This window comes from Gambusia affinis, linkage group LG04 (genome assembly GCF_019740435.1).
Source record: "Gambusia affinis linkage group LG04, SWU_Gaff_1.0, whole genome shotgun sequence".
In the NCBI taxonomy this organism is placed as follows: Eukaryota; Metazoa; Chordata; class Actinopteri; order Cyprinodontiformes; family Poeciliidae; genus Gambusia; species Gambusia affinis.
Window position 1 is genome coordinate 15,693,884 of NC_057871.1, and position 19,598 is coordinate 15,713,481.

The 19,598-nt window shown below is 37.3% G+C and overlaps 1 protein-coding gene across 1 annotated transcript; it reads right to left on the reverse strand.

Annotated features, from left to right (window-relative positions):
- Positions 1–91: 91 nt before the first annotated feature.
- LOC122829023 (TBC domain-containing protein kinase-like protein) lies at positions 92–17,175 on the reverse strand. Its single transcript, XM_044113187.1, has 4 exons — positions 17,040–17,175; positions 2,601–2,764; positions 1,148–1,307; positions 92–482 (listed from the first exon to the last, which is right to left on the reverse strand). Exons 1-4 carry the CDS (start codon positions 17,121–17,123, stop codon positions 372–374), a joined length of 519 nt encoding a protein of 172 aa, XP_043969122.1. The 5' UTR covers positions 17,124–17,175; the 3' UTR covers positions 92–371.
- Positions 17,176–19,598: the final 2,423 nt, after the last annotated feature.

Genomic DNA, 19,598 nt, shown 5'->3' on the forward strand with positions numbered 1-19,598 from the left:
TAGGGGTAGCATGCAAAACCTGAGTTAAAGACCTGGCCTATATCACTAGATCCAACAACAACCATATGAAGGACATAAAGAGATACATTTATTTAAAAAGAAACGTCAATTTATTATTGAATCACAAACATACATAGTTACTACAGGTCAATTTTACAATAAGTCATACACAAAAAACACTTTCTGACCACAAAACAACAAATGAAGAAGAATCATCAACAATCTAGTTAAAATTTTAATCAAACTGATATTTTTTAACAGAGTGACATGATGACATCTGTTCACTAACAGATTTTTTTCTTTTAAATTTTATCCACAGACAATTTTCAGTCCTCATGGTTATCATTTTAATCCGAAGGTGGATTATGAGTTCAGATCTGAGGTGAGGGGACAGTGAGGAGTCCTGTGGGCTTCAGCTTGCTGATCCCTCCATCCAGAATACAAACACGAGAAAAATTCACCTTGACCAGATGTGCAGCAAACTGGGAAGAAGAAAAATATGTGCAAGGTCATTTCTGAAATTCAAACAGCAATCGTAATTTTCTACAGGAGGAGTAACCTCCTTATTGAAATGTAAAACAGAATTTATAATCACAAATCACCTTGGTGTAATATGTTTTTGTTGCAATTATTGAGGTACATTTCAATCGAAGTAAAAGAAAAATAGCTTCTCTGCACAGAAAATATCTTGTCTGCCTTTTAGATTTTTCTAGTCCAGCTATATTTAATGTCCATTTGTGGTTATTCAAAGTTTTGGTTACTAATTTTTCCACATTTCTGTGGCCTTATTGCTTTCCATCCTATATGCTAACAATTTAATTGCAGCATTTTGCTCTACTGATCTAATTATCATCCACTTGTTAGCAAAGAGAAGGATGGCACTATTACCATACAAGTAAATTATGCATTTTTTAATATTGAGTAAAACTGTATAAAATTGTATGTAAAATGGTACATTTCATGTATTAACAACACTGCTTTATGTATGTTCTCATAGGAGGTGCATTCATAGAATATTTCTATAGGAGTCTGTTAAAATAGATCTTTTAAAGAAAATGAATATTAATAACCAAGCCTTACTACTAATACATAAAGTTTTTAATGTAGTGTGTGGCATACTGATGTATGTTTGGCTCGGCTTGCTCACCAAAGCTGCACTCTTTACAGCATGGCTGATGATCACAATTACACGGCCTCTGTAGTTCTGGAGGACTCCTGAAGCAGGACACTGCACAAGTTCACCATCAGCACCGAAGACGCTGTTGAAGGGAATGTTGATGCTTCCTGAAACATGTCCTCTACCAAAGCTGGAGACAGGAGAGTTAAGGAGTGCAATGTTTGGCAGGTGTGCTAATCCCTCTGAAGCAAAGCCTACAACTGTGGTGAACTTTGTTTATCTTTCCCACAATACAAGTCTTTGAATATTGTGAGCTGCAAATGTTCTTTAGCAGCATGAAAAATGCCTTCTTTAGAAAAGAAAGAAAAGGATAATCAGTTCTGTTAAAGAGAATGCAGACACCAACACTACATGAAAGAGGAAAGATAGAGCATTCAAAAGCCAAAACAATGCTTGAGTCCCCTGGTTAATCTTTCTACTTTATGCTATCCCCTCTCCCAGACTGCAGTATTTGGTTGGGCAGCTTTGTGCTGGGCTTACTGCATGTTACAGAATTTGGACCAGAAACTGAAAAAGCTCATCCCTCCTAAATTTCTTTCCACTTCCCTTTCCCAGACACAGAGCCAATTTAGTCTGTGATCTTTGTGTGTTTGTAACTCTACCAAGAAAGCTAAGCATATCAAAAAGTTACATACACAAGACAAGAAGAAGAACATTTGTATGTATTTTTATGGAAATAATAGGTTTTAAGTCATATTTGTTTGAACAAATGTGTCAGTAAGCCAGTCTCTGGTTTTAGGTAACCGGTCTCTTTTTCAGACAGGTTATCAGAAAAAGAGATATAAGACAACATTAACAGAGGTAACACTGTAATTATGCAGTTCATCACATAAGAAAACACTCAACCTTCAGAAAATAGTACAATATACCGCGAGGAGGAAGTTGGACAACATATATTTGTTAGATGGCTGAGAAAAATGTCTTGTTGAAAACATAAAAGCAGAAAAAGAGTAATTACATAATTTGCTTCAGTGTCTGAACATGTAAACTGCTGAGAAATACATCATCAGATTGGATTGGTAACAGCAGTTATCCTACAAAAAATAGAAACATTCTCAAACCAGAATCCCAATAGCCAATGCTAACGGTAAGTAGCAATGATCCCACGTCACCACAAATTATCACAGGGTGACTGTGATGGAGGCTTCGGTTTCAGATGGCAGATTTAACTGGCTGTTTCTGTGAAGAGATGCTTAATGATGTAGCAAGAAATGAGGGGCTCAGCGCTGTTGTTGCCAGATTGTTTGTCCTTGTATCTCCACAACCTTCACTGGGTCATGCCTTTCAATATAGTAAAACCTACCACTGTATCAGCATCCTCTTTTATGTAGGAATTTATGTAGTAGTTTCAGCATTGTTAAGCTGATAAAATGCTGAGAAACAAGACCAGTCATGAATGATGTTTATTAAATGGTAAGGATACTCTTCCACATTGCGGATGTCGACAGCAACAATTTTTGGCTTGCCACTTTTATTCCTTTTGGACGGTCCGGCGAGAGAGAGTTCACAGAGGTCAATTAGATCCTCAGCCGAGATTCGGGGAGACACCTCAGCTTTCAGGTCACACAGCGCCAGGGGCTCTCGGGACTGCAAGAGAGGAGGTCACAGGAAAAGAGATGAAGCAGGATAGAATTTCTGAACGCTCTTATGATGAAAAGCTAATCATTTAGAGATGAAGTGAAACCTGCCAGCTTGATTATTGTCATTAGATAACCAATAAACAGACAATTACATCTTAATGACTCCCATGTTTATCCTTCCAGATGTAAGAATTTTTTTTAACAATAGCCCCACATAAAACCACTCATTCTCCAACATAAACATTACAAAGAAATTAGATTTATAACACCCTTGAGTTGATCATTTGAAAAAAAAAAAGTGCCTCTTCAAATGTGTAACTTTACAATGCTGTCAATGGATCTAGTGGTAAAAATCTACCCTCAGTCTGAAAGGAAAAACCGTATAAATGATGCATCAGGACTGAAAGGGTTAAATAATTCCCCTCTGTAATACTGACAGATGAGCAGCAGCCATGGCCAGAACATAATCCTGTGGTGGGTTTGCTCATGAGCTGCCAAACAGATTCAATGCAGCAGGCAGCCAGAGGCATAGCTGCAGGACCCAGAGCTCTTCTCTGCATGTGGCCAAGTGTTGTACCACCCAAATGGGCTGAAAATCATTCCTTCCTAAAAGGTAACATGTAAAAACAGTACATCTGTTTCCTGAGTGACAGTAAAGCAATAAAAAAAATAAAAATAAAATCACAAAGTTCTCATTGTATTATAAAACCTTTTTTGACACAAGAACAAAGAGGGTTGAATCAGATTACAGCCAACTGCATCTAAGATTGGTTCTGGTTTATTTAACTTCTTTTCAAGCATATTTTTTAAATAATCAAATGCATTTCTCGACACCTTCTAAAAGTTCAGATGTGGATTTAAAAGAAAAATATTTGAACAGCAATATTTACAATTTTTGTTTCCAAACAACAGCTCTGCAACTTTCAATTTCTGTTTTGAAAAGAAATATATTTTCCCTTATTCTTTGTATTGGAAAAATAAATCACATTTATTTTTTCTGTGCCATAAATGTCGAGCAGTCCAAGATCAAATTCTGTAGGTTGTGACAGAAGGATGGCAGAAGTTTTCAACAAGGCAAAATAGAAAACAACAACAGGAATGAACACAGTCATGACGTCTTGGGTCTAATTTTAGACACGTTAAGGGCTTTTCAAATGGTTACTGAAGTGATTAAAACAACTAACTGTCTGACCTTACCTTTATTAGCAGGGAAGGCTGAGCCAGTAAAGCTACGTCAGGCAAATTTGCACTAGATATGTTTTCCTTTAAGTTTTGTGGAAGATAAACTGATAACGTAAGAACAAGTTCAATATTGGATGGCTATGCTTACTTACATAAAGTGGATGGAATTAAATGCAATAAATGAATATCCCAGAACAGCAGTTTTCCTGTATGTGTATCCCCACATAATGTGATGGCATTTATACAATCACACTGTATAAATACAGAAGGTTTCAAAACTTAAATAAAACCTTAAAATTTGTTAAAGTTGTGTGCTATGTAATTACGCCCCGCTGTAAAAAGAACAGTTCAAATAAATGCTAAATCAACCTGTGATTAATGAGTGGATCTTCTGACCAGGACTGTATTGGGGGGGGGGGGGGGGAAAAGCTTATGGATGACTAACATGGTAGCTGTCAAAAATGTAGTGAGGAACGTTCAGTTTTGAGAAACCTCTTTCTTTAAATACACACACATACAGAGAGATATCTGTGGTCCAACCTCCTCCATTAATGAACAGAAACAGGGAAAATGCACATCTTGTCAGGGTTATGGGCTCATGAAACCCTGCATGGTTATTTAAATGTCAAAGTAAGCAGGGTGAGAGTCAAGGATGGCTTACAGGAACTTTGGCATTTCACTGACGAGACAGTGATGAGTCTAAACCAGACACAAATCCTCTAAGAGTTTGAGTCTGTGTGTGCACCTCCAATTTTAAGCAATGTTCAATGAAAGAAAACGCTGTTTACAAATGAATAGGTTGTTGTGTTTGGGTACTGCTTCAGGACGAGCTTAAAGGGACGGTACTTCCTTTAAGCAAGTAAACGCTTGCTCTCACCAAGCACCACCGATTTCCACAAAGCTCCTCCTTGAACCCGCGGTTGAGCTTCTGCCTCAAAGTATTCATCCTCTGTGGCTTCCCCACACAGCTCCAATTATTAAACACCTGGTGTCTGCTGAGCTTATTATGCAAACTACTTCTCAGTCCAAAACTCCTAATGACGACTGTAAATGGCATAATGCGAAGCGTTATTGTGATGAAGTGAGGGCAGAGAGTTGGAAAGAGCACCAGCTTCTTGAAGAGAATGAGGCCAAATTTCAAGGTGTCAAATTGCAAATTCAATTTTCTTTTAAGTTATGTATGATGAATGCAGCAGTTGTATACCAACTGAAGGTAAAAGTTATTTGACTATGCTATAAAGTGGCACTATGTGTGTCTGGAAAATACACAATACTTCCCCTTTAATGACTAATTAAAGGCTAATTTAAAGTAGCCTGGACTGGATTATTGTTCCTGTGACAAAATTCTAAGATGCTAAAATATTTAACAGAGTAGGAGTGTAATTATAAAAACAGAAGCACATATCAGTTCCCCGTACTCTAGTCACACAATATGGGGAAATATGATCCATTAAAACTGTGGTCATAATCCAAGGAAATGCTGACAACAAATATTCTTACCTATCAACATCCAGACAGAAGGTAACTATAAAACAGGGGGAGGCTTGAAGGGAAAAGAAAATTTCCATTTTTCTTTGGCTTAACGTAGCTGGCCACACAGAAGTCCTTAGTGTAACATTCAACTGTTTTTTAAATAAAACATCTTTCCAATTTTATAAAGAACACAAATGACTAAACCCCAGATCAGTCTGTACAACTCCTGAATTTTGCTTTTGACATCCCAGTTGTTGGCCTGATCGAGAACAATGATGGGTCAGCAGAAAGACACGAGGCGGATCAGAACCAGAGTCAAATTCCTTGTTTGTCTGAACAGCTTGGCAAATAAAGCTAATTCTAAACCTAAACACATAATTTAAGCTATATGAAAAAATGTTTTAAAGATTCACATGAAACAAGGTTTTGAATAAACCTGTGACAATACAGGTATTCTTCAATTCCTAAAACATTCTTGAAGTCAGAGAAAAACCCTGCAATTTTAGACCAAATTGCACTGGAGGAGGATAGTTATGGGGAGAGGATGTCAAATTGTTAAATCCATCTATATAGGGGGGTTTTGTGTGTTGATTTTTTATATTCGTGTCCAGTTCAGTTAGAGTACATTAGGACAAAAGCGAAAAAAATTAGTTTGGCTCCATCTGAGAAGGAGAGCTTGTTCAATGTCTGCAGTCTAGACAGTTTGAGATGAATATTTTCTCAGAGGAAAACCTGAGAGCAGCGCTTCCTGATATTCTAGAGAAAAGTGTGACACAATCATTCATTGCATGTGATTCATCTATTCCACCACATATTTCACAGTATGACGGTACCTCGAGCTTTTACGAAAGGTTCAGTTCAGTCCTATTAAGTTTACTCATAAAACACTGATTCACAACAAATGTCTTGATTATTATATAATAATCTGTGCAATAGGAGCATGAAACTTACAACTAAGATTGGAGGATGTTTATTTCTCTTTAGGTTAGTGTACAGGTTGTCAAAATTAAAATAACTATTTAGGATTATTCGCAATTATATTTACACAACTGCAATATTTAACAGATTATTATTCTACATTTAGTAGAAATGCTTAATTGAAAATAAAAAATTAAAAAAAATTAATGGTATGTGTTTTTCTTCATTATTTGTTAGTACTGTGACGCAGTATTTATAGAAGTATAGATCTTGAGATAAATGCCATACATTTGAATTTGAATTTAATTTAATACCCTGAACATTATGGAAGCATTTTGAGCTTTTGAAATTGTTTTTTTACCACATGTCTATTTATATGTGTGTTCAATTTCCTTTTAAGCTTTCTGAGGATGTAATCATTTCTTGCCTTAAGGATATCATCACCTCTCTCCTATTTCCGGGGCCTGAAGAACGTATCAAATCTTGTGCTCTCTGTTTTTCTAAGTAAAGTGTTTTTACTCAGGCCTCTGAGACTGTTAGCTTAACACAATACACTGTTGACTGGATGTTTTAAGAAGTGAGGTGAGACGCACACAAATGCAACAACGGATCAATACTGAAGATCATAAAAATAAGCCTCGTCTGAAGGAGAGAGCACAGCAATCATCTAGGAGCCCAGCAAATGATCCGTTTATTCTTTTGTGTGTATGAATACAATCTATCTTGCCAAAAAGTATTTGCTTGTCTACCTTCACACAAATGTGAACTTAAGTGTTATTCCACTTTTAATCCAAACCGTTCAATATGATCTCTAACCACCCTTTGCAGCTATCACAGCTTTTACTCTTCTGGGAAGGTTTTCTCCAAGGTTTGGGAATGTTTATGAGAATTTTTAACATTTCTTCCAGTAGCACATTGGTGATGTCTGATATTGAGGCTGGACAGGAAGGCCTGGCTCTCAGCCTCTCCTTTAATTTACCCCACATTAGGGCTGCACAATATTAGGAAAATATGTGTTAATATTGGTGAATGTTACAACTTGTGACGAATAAATAAATTCATAATAGAACAGTGTCTTTGTGCTTTGGTTGCATAGCAAACAAGAACTCCCGATGACGAGCAGTCTAGCTACTTGCTGGAATAAAATAATTACATTTATTATTTCCATCTAACCAAGGTTGTATTAATAAAGTTACTTTCAACTGATGTCTGCTGTTTTGGATATGAAAATTTTAAACCACGATACCACCTCTTTATCTTCTAAAATATTTTTTATCCTGCATTAAACAACAAGTGTCATCAAATATACCTCAAGAACATAGTGTCAGTGTGCATGGTACTAAACTACCTCCCTCACATTTAATGCACTCCAGGTAGTTCTTTGTGATTTAAATACAGTGTAAAGTAATACATTTGGAATAAATTGTACAGGCATATCCCAAATGTCTCCTGTTGGGTTGAGGTCAGGACTCTGTCTAGGCCAGTCAAGTTCTTAGGTGTGCCCTGAGTTAACACATCTACATGTAAATATCAGGAAATAAAAGTAAGCAATCTGAACTCTTCTGCTCATCTTTTGATGTTAAATCCAAATGTCTTCACAACAAAACAAAGGAATTTGCCTTGATGTTCCAATATTTTTGGAGGGGACTGTGCATATACATGTCTTTACATTGAAAAGTACTACAATTTGTGTTTACAATATATTTTCATTTAATTATCAGAAAAATTGTAATTTGATAATTAACTTACAAGACGCTTGTAACAGAAATAATCTTTGTGAAGATAACTTCTGGAAAATAAAGCGTGTTAAAATAACATCTGCAGTTAAAGCTCTGTTAGAGTGAGAAGTACATAATAATTTACACTGAGCTTCATCTACATTTTGGGAATTATCTGTTCAGAGACTCAAATGTAACAGATTTTCAGTTAGATATAAAAGTCTCCACCTGTAAGAGAGACAAGTAGCTCAGATGGAGATAATACACTTTTAATGAGCTTATTATAAAACTGTCAGCACCTATTACATCTCTAATGCCCAGGTCTGAATGGATGACACTGGAAGAGAAATGAAGAATAAATTTGCAGTATGATGCTAATAAGTTTCAATAGAATGGAAATAGGATGGTAATCATATTTGCACTTCCATATTTTAACTTTTAATACCGTTAGTTTAGCATTACTCTCAGTGTTGATATCATGGTCATCACTTGTTTGTTCAGTGTAATTGCATTTATAATACATGGTCCAGCTATCAGTCTCAAGGCAGGCTGTGGTTTTGAAAAAATAAAAATAACTACGGTTTCGAAACATTAAAAAATTTCACCTCTGCATTTTTAATGGAAATGTTGCAGTTTTGATAAGTCAGATCGAAAGCTTTCTGCACTGGATAGGTGTCAGTAACCTTCAACTATCAAAATCCAGCATTGATTTGGGAGGCAGAAATTATTTAGGGATAAGCTCCAGACTCGCATGTTTGGGAAAGGATCAAAGTGACAACAGATGGTGTTAGAGAATTTTCGGTATTATCATTTTGTTATTACTTCAGTTTTAGTTCAAAGTCAGTCTGTTAAAGTGTTCTGTTTCTCTTCTGACCTGGAGGTCAGGATTGTCTGTTTATCTTCATTTGAGCAGTTAACAGCTTGACTGAAATGTGAACCGGGCTTAGATCGTAGATTAGTTGCCACATCTGGAAATGGGTTGCTACATGACTTACGACCTCTGCTGTTTTTACTAACTGCCCCCTTGGCTGTTTTTCTTTGACAATAAAACAAGAGCTCACGTGAAAGGAGATCAGAACTCTCTGTGAACAGCTTGGAGAAGCTGATATCGGAGATTTCTCCTTTTGCAAAAGCTTTGTCATAAAATTCATATATACGTTGTCTGTGGTTCTTTATTTAGGTTCAAGGAAAAGTACCTATCATTTTGGTGCCGAAACCCGGGATCTCTCCCTCCTCCGCTGCCAGGCAGAGGAAGACGCGCTGAATCCGTGCACGGCCAGAGTCAACTGGACCTGGAAAGAAAGACCCAGGAAGCAAATTCTTCGCTGGGCCAGCGACGCATGTCCGACTTTGTCTGTCAACGGCGGAGAGACGAGATCCGACTGGACAACCAGACAACTACAGAAACGTAGGTGAATTTTAAAACAAAAGGACGGCGGAGTCCTGCGAGACACAGTCGCTTAAGTTCCGTAACAAAAGGATGTCGGAGTCCTGCTAGAAGCTTAAATTCCGTAATAGGTTTGAGTCCTTGTCAAATATCAGTTTGACTAAATGAAGGTTTGAGTCCTTGTCAAATACCAGCTTGACTAAATGAAGGTTTGAGTCCTTGTCAAATATCAGTTTGACTAAATGAAGGTTTGAGTCCTTGTCAAATACCAGCTTGACTAAATGAAGGTTTGAGTCCTTGTCAAATACCAGCTTGACTAAATGAAGGTTTGAGTCCTTGTCAAATACCAGCTTGACTAAATGAAGGTTTGAGTCCTTGTCAAATATCAGTTTGACTAAATGAAGGTTTGAGTCCTTGTCAAATATCAGTTTGACTAAATGAAGGTTTGAGTCCTTGTCAAATATCGTTTTGACTAAAGAAGTTATAAAAAGGGTTAGAGTCCCAGTTGACTGAGTTTCAACTAAAGGCAAAAGGAACGGCTTTTAGAGCCGCCTTATTACAGGACGCTCCTTAAGAGTAAGTCCTCACGTAAGATAGGAAGTTTGTAATACTGTTTTGTTATTGCTGTGTTGATATTGGTGTTTTTGTCTGCTGCTTTGTTGATGTGTGTGTATGAAGGAGTGAATGGTGCTTCTCTCTCTGGGAGTAAACCTCTCTGCCTTCGGAATTAGGATCCAAAGTGAAAAACCGCTTGGAAGCTAGGCTCCAAGTAGAAGCCTGTTTTTCAGAAGGCACTGAGCGCTGATTTACAGCACTTTCTCTGAGGAAGCACAAAATACCAAAAATTTTCAAGCTAAAATTGCAAGTGATTTAAATAATGGGAAACACAAATTCTTGTAATTCCTCACTCGCTGAGGGCCTCAACGGAGATGAGAAATACATGCTGTCCAGATTTCCTGGTAGCATTGTACACATAAAAAAATGGAAAAAGAAATATAAAATAGATGGGAAGCTGAAAATTGAAATGGCAAACAATTGTGGGAATTCTGGAGAGTAGTGTAGCAAGAAAAAAAGGGGATAAAAAAGGCTCAAAAGGAGGATGAGCTAAGGTGTGCTAAACTATGGTTAAAAGCAGCCATAGACCGTAAAGAACAAATTAAAAAGGAGTTCAAAGTTCACAGTGGGATCACTTATGATGGAGGACCAGAAAGCGTATATCAACAACAATTAAAAAACGCTTTAATGTTTAGTTTCCGCCCTGAAATTGAGGGCTGGATTAAAAAACACCTGGTTGAATATGATGTTGCCTCAGTCCCACAGCTGATGACGTGGGCACGTCATGCAGAAAAAGTAGTAAAAAAAAAATAAATAAATAAAAATACATCTTTTAAAGATCCTGAAACAGGAATTAAAGTAAAAGCTTCTGTTGTAATGTCGTTTCAATGTCCAATAAATCTGTTAGGTAGAGACCTAATGACAAAATTAGGGATAGCAGTAGTCCCTGTACAAGATGGCATGAGAGCTGTCAGACTAAAACATTCTGATCTGTATACAGTTCAAAAAGAAAAAAAAAAAAAAATCTACTGTTCATATGATCTAAAGCCAGCTGACAATCCTCATGTCCCAGGAAAGCTTCTCAGAGAAGCTTGAGGACAACTGGACTTACCTGAGACAGAAATGAACTACAATCAATTGCATGTAACAATGAACATCCTAAATGATCCACAGGATGATTATGTGCACAAGTTATTTAAAATAGGTTCCTAAAGACTAGTGTTTAAAAATTAATTAAATTATAACATGACAAATATAAAAAAAAAAAACATTGGAAAATTCCTGAAGCTTCAGTAAAATTTGATAAACAATTGGAGTAAAGAAAATGATGAGGACTGACTGAAAATTGGTGACTGATGAAATTTTGACTGACTACAAATCTGACCAATTGTTTTGTGTTTTGTGTCTCTGTTTGTGTTACAATTCATGTTGCTGTGAAAGATTGTGTGAAAGAGTTAGAACAAATTTTCGTAAAAGGGCAAATTATAGTCATCTGTCAGGAATTAAACAAAAAGTAGGCGAAGATGTGGACAACTTTCGTCTACGATTTGAAAAGGAGTTATGACTTTCCTAAAGAGGGAAGTTTAAGTAAATGAATTTTGACAGGTGCAAAAACAACTTGATGAGAAATTAAATGTAACAATAAAAAAAAAGGAAAAAACATTTCTTCTCAGAGAACAATGTTTTATACTGCATAGATTACTGGGTAGCATAATTACAAAAGGTTAAAACACCAACTTGGTGCTATGATCCTTTGGCTGTATGTCTGGAGGGGTCAGCGATCAGAGTATGGTACCGACCTGGACTTTATCCAGCCTCATATCTCACTTAAATTCCAAAATGAGAGGAGGGCTGCTCGCTGGCTTCACAGCTTCAGCATTAAGGATCAACAAACTTAAGTAATTCACTGGTCTCTGATAAGATGTTCACTCGACCTAAGTTAATTAAATTAACTTACATTCTACATTTTAAAATCTAACATGGCAAAGAATATAAAGAGATTACAGGTTTAACATGTTTCATGTTTATATGTGTTCTAAATGATTTAGAATTATAAAATATAAATAATGTTGGGTAATAAGTGGCTAAAACTATAAAATCAAAAGAGAGAAAAGATATACATGAGATATTTAGAAATAAAAAAAAACACAAAAAGAAAGATAAACCCTCATTGACTCCTATTTGCATCTTTTTTTTTTTCCTCTGTCTGAGCCTCGCTGCGGTGCATCTGACCTCTGACCTCAACTCGAAGCTGTCCTGCAATGGATCAGATGAAGTCCCTCCCTCATCACCAGCTTCTGACACCGATCAAGAAGACAAAGAAGAGTTCCATCACATCCAGACACTAAAATGCAACTGAACTCTTACAATCTCCGCTGATCTACTCCCTGATATCAGCGTGGAGAAGGAAAAGATAATGTGCTTCAGAGACGAAGACAACAAACTGAACTATTTGATGCTTGTTTCATTTGTGAAATGTTTGGACATTGACAGAGGGACAGTCTGGACAACTCAAGATCCAACACCAGAAACTGCAGAGTGAGTTAAAGGGGGGAGGGAGGATTGCACCCCAGCGACGCCAGAACCAAGAGGAGGAGGGAGAAATGGGACAGAAAGGAGACATCAAAAGATAAGTGTATCACACATACTGTTGTTATACACTGTTATTGCAATGAAGACTTGCTTTCTTACTAACCCTTTTCACATATTATCTAGCCAGAAAAGAAAGTTTTAGAGGCTTTTATGTTCAATATTAGACAAATTCTTTCAGTTTGTTCCCGTAAACTCTGAGTCCTGTACAGCAGGACCACTGCTAAGGATCCTCTTAGGGTCCATGAGCCATAGGTTGGTGTTATGGCTACTCTGGCGTCTTAACAAGCCTCCAAATTTTCTCTTCGCCAGAGTAGTCCTAAGGAGGAGGTCTCTGACTCGTCAAATCCAAAAAGCACTCGCGGAGATGGCTTCTTGTCGAAAGATATCAAAACTTTTAATCAAAAATAATCTCCGAGTTGACTTATAATAAGTAAAGTTTATTTGACGGTAAAGAAAACCATTCCACTCCTCACTCCTCTATCAAACAACCAGAACTTCCCAGCTGCTGCCTGCCTGCCAATTATAGAAGTAGGCTGACTGACGAGGAGGAGGGCCCCAGCACAAAACAAACAAACAACAATAAATCCACCACTCATCTGCAACATCAACAAAAACAAATTCATCCAACCCTTTACAGGCTCCAACAGTTGGGAAACCTAAAGGGAAAACTGCAATTACTAAAAGGTCAGCAAAGACCTAACAAAAAACTCATGCCACTAAATTACACCAACTAAAAATCATCAAAGAGTCTAAGCCAAAAATGATTTGCAAAAGTTTTTTTTCTCTTCTTTCCTTTTTGAAGAAGTATCCTGGTAATACATGTTAGTTTGGAATTAAATAAAATATCTTTGAGCATTGAAAAGAACTGATACTGAAGTGTTAATATACCATAAAGTATTTGTTGGATTTAAATTGAACAGTTAATTTAGAATTAAATTCTATAAATGAATTTGCATGGGTGAAGTGTTCCAGCAACAGGAAGTTGCTGGATTCTACCACATGTCTGAGATAGCTCTTTTAAAATGTGCACGATACCTAAAACAGGATAACATAGAACTTGAAACTTTCTAAAATAAGATGAAAAAGAACAAATAATAGATACATTGTTCTAGCTGACATGCAAGATAATGCTCCGAAAGCAGAAAAACAAATGTGGATAACTAAGGGTGCGAAAATTAATGATGAGAACATTTTTGAAGTCAATGACAAACCAGTCCTTCTTAAATCTTTATTAAAAGCAGCAGCAATTGTGACACACGGGCAATGCCATGTGTCAACAGGGGGGAATGGAAACTATAATACAACAGCATTTCACAACATATGGTTTAAATTCTTACTAAGAAAAAATGTTTTTGTACTGCATGTCCAGTTTGTGTGAAATATAATTCTCAGGGAAACATAAGGCCAAAATGAGGCAGGTTCCCAAAACCATCTTATCCATTTTAAACTATGCATATGGATTTTATTGAACTTTCACAAAGTGGGCCTTACAAATTGTTTGGTAATGATTGATGCATTTTCTAAAGGGGTTGAAACAGTCTCAGCAAAGCATGTAGATGCTTTGACAGTAGCTAAAGCTTTATGTAAAACCATTATTTCAATAAATGGCATACCAAACTATTTATAGTGAGAATGGACCACATTTTTAAACAAGGTTATACAAAATATGGCCACTCATTAGGAATAGGATTTTAAAAAAAACAAAAAAAAAACAGTGCTGACCTAATAAAAGAATCAATGGAACTGTAAAAAGTAGATTAAGAAAATATATGGAATCAACTAACAGGCCATGGCCAGAATGTTTAGATTTGGTAAAGTTGTACATGAAAATTACAACCACACAGGAAGGACTAACACCATTTGAAATATTTCATGGAAGACCATATAGATTACTGATGTTTTCTTCAGATTTACAGAAAGCAGATGAGGAGCAAACATTAGCAGATTATGATCAGGACTCTAAGACAGAAAGAGATGTCAAATGCAAATTTACTGCCCTCTGACTCTGCTCTCCCACAGGAAACCCCTCCCATCAAGCCAGGAGACTGGGTTTATGTCAAAGTCATAAAAAGAAAGAACTGGGCCAGTCCACGGTGGGAGGGACCATTCCAAGTGCTGATCACTGATCACCACACCAATAGCTATAAAGATTACTGAAGACCCAGATGGATTCATCTCAGTCACTGCAAGCTACAGAGAGTGTTTGATCCCTAAAGTCGGAGTAGAGAGGAAGGAGAGCTTTTTAAAAGCTCCCGGGGTAAACAGGGGGGTTACATTATAGTTGTAGTTCGTTTGGAACCCGGTGAAGAAACGCTAAGATTCTCACTCCTTTAGTTTGGGGATTTTTGACATCCCTGCACGCCGAGCAGTAATGGAAACTCCATATGCCAGATGGATTTTCTACTGTACTGTGACAGCTGTATTTTTGATGTTTGGAGAAGGAAACGAGCCTGAGCTTCATCCGCATGACTACAGTACGAATCTGTGGTGGAAGCTGATGAATAGAACCGCTTATGAGGGACATGCTGTGAACTGCTACGTGTGTGCACAGATGCCGGTTTCCATACATAACTCAGGCTTACGACCAGGTAACATTACTGACGACAAACAGATGTGTCTCTATGTTCTAAGCACCAGACCAAGGCGTATCCCACCCCTAAGAGGAGACAGACCACGAGAGGAGGACTATTCAGCTGACCTCCGGATGGGAGAGACTGTGCAAAGCCTATTTCAATCTTTAAATTGTTCACTTGCAGACGATGTACTTCCTTTGCCGTCATCTCAACAAACTGGACGGTGCCCTGGAATTTGTGTAACAGAGTTTACACCTACTGCGAACCGACACAGGATTTCATCACCTGCACAGCCTGCAGGGGTCAACAGACGACTCCACGCTGCAAAGTCTGGAAGGACAACCCAGACTGTGACAACCTGCTTCAGCAGAGGAGTTTCAACATCACGCATAAGACAAAGAGGAGACAGGAGACAACACTGTGTAACGCCATAGTGCCAGGAGATTTTGGCTCGCGGATGTTGGCAGACTGGTATTTCATATGCGGAAATGAAGCATACATGTTCTTGCCGAAAAATTGGGGAGGACTGTGTGCTGTGGTTCCTTTGATCAACCCGATTGCGTTCATCAGGAAAGCCCAGAATGATCTACACGCCCGCTCTAAACGAACAGTTACGTCAGAGGTCAAAAGATGGGGAGGCCTCACAACACATACTGGAGTTCCATGGGAATTCCGGATTTGGAACGGGGGAGAAAAATTCATGCAAAGCCTTTTTCCGTGGGTTGGTCTAGGAGAGATTCGGGACCACGTTGAGATAGGAAAGGAAAAGGAAATCTTGCATTTATTGGTCTTTTTCTTCTTTTTCCTTTTTCTTTTTTCTTTTCTATGCTTAGCTTTTGCATAAAGTTTATACACATGGTAAAATGATAAAAAGGGGGGAATGTTAGAGAATTTTCGGTATTATCATTTTGTTATTACTTCAGTTTTAGTTCAAAGTCAGTCTGTTAAAGTGTTCTGTTTCTCTTCTGACCTGGAGGTCAGGATTGTCTGTTTATCTTCATTTGAGCAGTTAACAGCTTGACTGAAATGTGAACCGGGCTTAGATCGTAGATTAGTTGCCACATCTGGAAATGGGTTGCTACATGACTTACGACCTCTGCTGTTTTTACTAACTGCCCCCTTGGCTGTTTTTCTTTGACAATAAAACAAGAGCTCACGTGAAAGGAGATCAGAACTCTCTGTGAACAGCTTGGAGAAGCTGATATCGGAGATTTCTCCTTTTGCAAAAGCTTTGTCATAAAATTCATATATACGTTGTCTGTGGTTCTTTATTTAGGTTCAAGGAAAAGTACCTATCAGATGGATAGTCCAACAACCAAAGAGCATCCAACCCAATAGCGTGGAGGAAAGAACATTTACGTGACAGCACACACTTCAACTCCTATGAATTCTTTTTTTTTTTGGTTTGCTTTATATTTTTACCTCATAATATTTTTGTAAAGTAAAAATATTCTATTTTTAGTAAGATCTTTATCTTAACTTGATGGTGAGTTTCCAAGATGAAATCATGCCCTTATAATGTTCATTATGAGACTGACCTACTAATTACTTCACATGACTACACTACAAAACAGATCAATTATCCCTGGTAAGCTAAAAACCAGATCCAAAAATCAATCAATAGTATTTTACAATTGAGATTATTATGCATTGTGAAGTATTTGATTTGAATAAAGGCATGCAAACAGTCAATTTTAATTTTTTGTAAGATTTTATCGTTTTACACCACATTTACAGTGAACCAGTCTCTATTATAAGATTGACCCAGCCTCTACTCTCTCTCACTTAATTAGCTCAGAAAATTGTAAAGCAAAAAGCAACTATAAATTGCCCCCACCTTATTTTTTTAAAGTAAATATCTGGATAAGCGTGTGTGAGACTAACCAGGTTTGTCTTGGGCATGTCTTGGTAGTCAGACGAGAAATATATTGCCGTTTTCCCAAAGATGCCTTCACCACCAGCTTTCATTGGCTGAGCATACTGTCGGTAGGTAGCGCTCTTTGGAGTCCAGCAGAAGAGGTTGATGACCTTTCATAACAGCTTGGCCTTGTGCAGTTTGACCTTAGTGGGGAAAGACAGAGGCCATGTTGTTCCTGTGTGTTGTAGAAAAACAACATAATAATCACAAAAGACACAAATTGACTTTTAGCATGAGAGCGATGAAAGTGAAAGGAGGAGTAATGGTGAAAGAACGGAGTCAACATTCTGACCATGATTCTCAGAAAAAAGATATTTTACAGGCTTCTTTTACTGACTGAACTCCCTGCTGATGAGCAAATCCACCTCGTCTCAATCTGCTTAACTTTAGAAGAGCTTATAACCCAGGTGTTTCTGAAAACTTGCCTTCTCACTCTCTCTGTTATCAAGGTGGAGAAACACTTTTTCCCCTGCTCATGACTAACTGGGAGGAGGTCATGTTTCATTTTGCAGGAATCATGACCACATGAGATTTACTCCGTTCAATTTAATTTATCTTTATTTATAAAGCACCTTCAACCACATATGAAACTCAAAGCACTGAACAAGCAAAACCTCAAGATAAAGCAGACAGCAGAAAGAAGGCAAAACATTCTTTCTTTATCAAGCCTTAATAGCAATTTTAAGATAAAAGGTTTATAAAAAGAATAATTCTCAAAGCAGGAAAATCCAAAATAATAATGTAAATCAATTAAATTAAGAACAGTAAATAAAAGGCACATAAAACAAGCCACAATGTAAGCTGAAGACAGTCTTATGAAATATGCATTAGTGAAGGAAATAAATAAATAAATACCATGATAGGCTTACAGCTTCATCCATCCATCCATTTTCTAACACTCTTGTCCCTAGTGGGGTCAGGAGGGGTGCCGGTGCCAATCTCCAGCTAACGTTTAAGGCGAGAGGTGGGGTGCAACCTGGACAGGTTGCCAGTCTGTCACAGGGCAGGCTTACAACTTTTTTGAAAAAATAAAATAGAATAAAAATAAATAGAATAAAAAGCTTGGAGTTCCAGTTTTCCTTACCAAAAGAGGAAGCTAATTCCAAAGTAAAGGAGCCTGGAAACTAAAAGTCTCCTACTCTTGCTTTGAATTTTCTAGGGTTGACAAGCATCTTGGGGATGAAGTGCTCTTATAGGATAGTAGCCAATGGGTCAAAGTAGGCTGTTGAGGACTTTGTATGCAGTCAGAAGTGTCTTATACTCAGTTTTGAATTTCATAGAAACCCAGACGAATAATGATGAAATGAGACGTGATTTTTGAAGAAGCTACTCTCGTACCTGGTGTTTTTCAGCTTTGACATTCATTTATCCCTGTAAAGTACTTTTCTGTGTAATTGAAAGTCATACAACAGCTCCAAGCAGAGAACATTGAATCAATGTAATATCTTTGTTAATCCTTAATCTAAACCCATGCCTCTTTCCTCAGTCCCTAGGAATAATGGTCACAACACTGTTCTGAACACAGACTTTGATATTGAGCTCGGCAATACAGCAGATGAAGCCAAGGATGACCCAGGTAAGCACACCGTGTATGACAAACCACACAGGGTTCAGAAAATAACAAACATGAGCTTTGGGACAAAGTGTAAGTGAAACAAACTCCTGGAGTTTTTCTTGCCAAGGTGAAGTTAATATAGGGACCAGGTGTGTTTTAATAGGAGGTGACGCCTGGCATCTGGACGTGTTGCTTAAGCGATGGCTCACTGCCTACGAGACACTGCCAAAATGTTCTGTTTCTCTCACTCTGCTCGTCTTGCTGCTTCAATGATGAATTGATTGGAAGCACATTAGTTTTCTGCTCCAGGCCTCTGCATCAAGCAAGAGTCAATGCACAATTGTACCCAATATCATTAGTAAGCTTTTGTGAAGTCATGTCAGCTTGATGTGATTTATTAATACCAAGAGAAAAATATGGATTAAATGGTCTAAGGATTCGGTTTGGTGTTGCTTTGGGTTCATAGCATTTTATTTTTTGTTGTAAATAGAGACATATCGGAGATCATCTTGGCAGAATTGTCTTTCGGCTCGGTTCCTATTCTTTTGCAGTTTGTTCTTTGATCTATATTTTTTCAGTCATATCAAAATGAATATGTAGATTTTGTAAAAGCTGTGAATATTAAATTGTACCGCAAATGCACCATTTTTTGTCAAACCTATTTTTACATCAAAAATACAATTTTTTCTTTCTACAACCACATGACATTTCAGATTAGAATATTACATGAAACCAATAAAAAATTTATTTTTAACACGTAGATGCGAACTTGATGACTTGAAAGTATAATACATGCTGAAAATGTTTTTTTCAGGAGGAGCCTTCAATATAAGAAATGAGCCTAATCAGAACACATATTTTAATTTAATAAGTATGACTGTATTCACTCCCAACTGATCTGGATTTACGGTAGATAACACATAATTTAGGCTCACTTTGCTCTGGAATTCCTTTATTTAATGAATTTCTG

Excerpts from the sequence above, each read along its gene's own strand:
- LOC122829023 (XM_044113187.1), bottom strand. The coding sequence starts at position 17,123 with ATGAAAGCTGGTGGTGAAGGCATCTTTGGGAAAACGGCAATATATTTC. Across the intron at positions 1,308-2,600 it reads GACATCCGCAATGTGGAAGA|CTTTGGTAGAGGACATGTTT; the intron begins GTATCCTTACCA and ends TCCTGTCTCCAG. Across the intron at positions 483-1,147 it reads CTGTAAAGAGTGCAGCTTTG|TTTGCTGCACATCTGGTCAA; the intron begins GTGAGCAAGCCG and ends TCTTCTTCCCAG.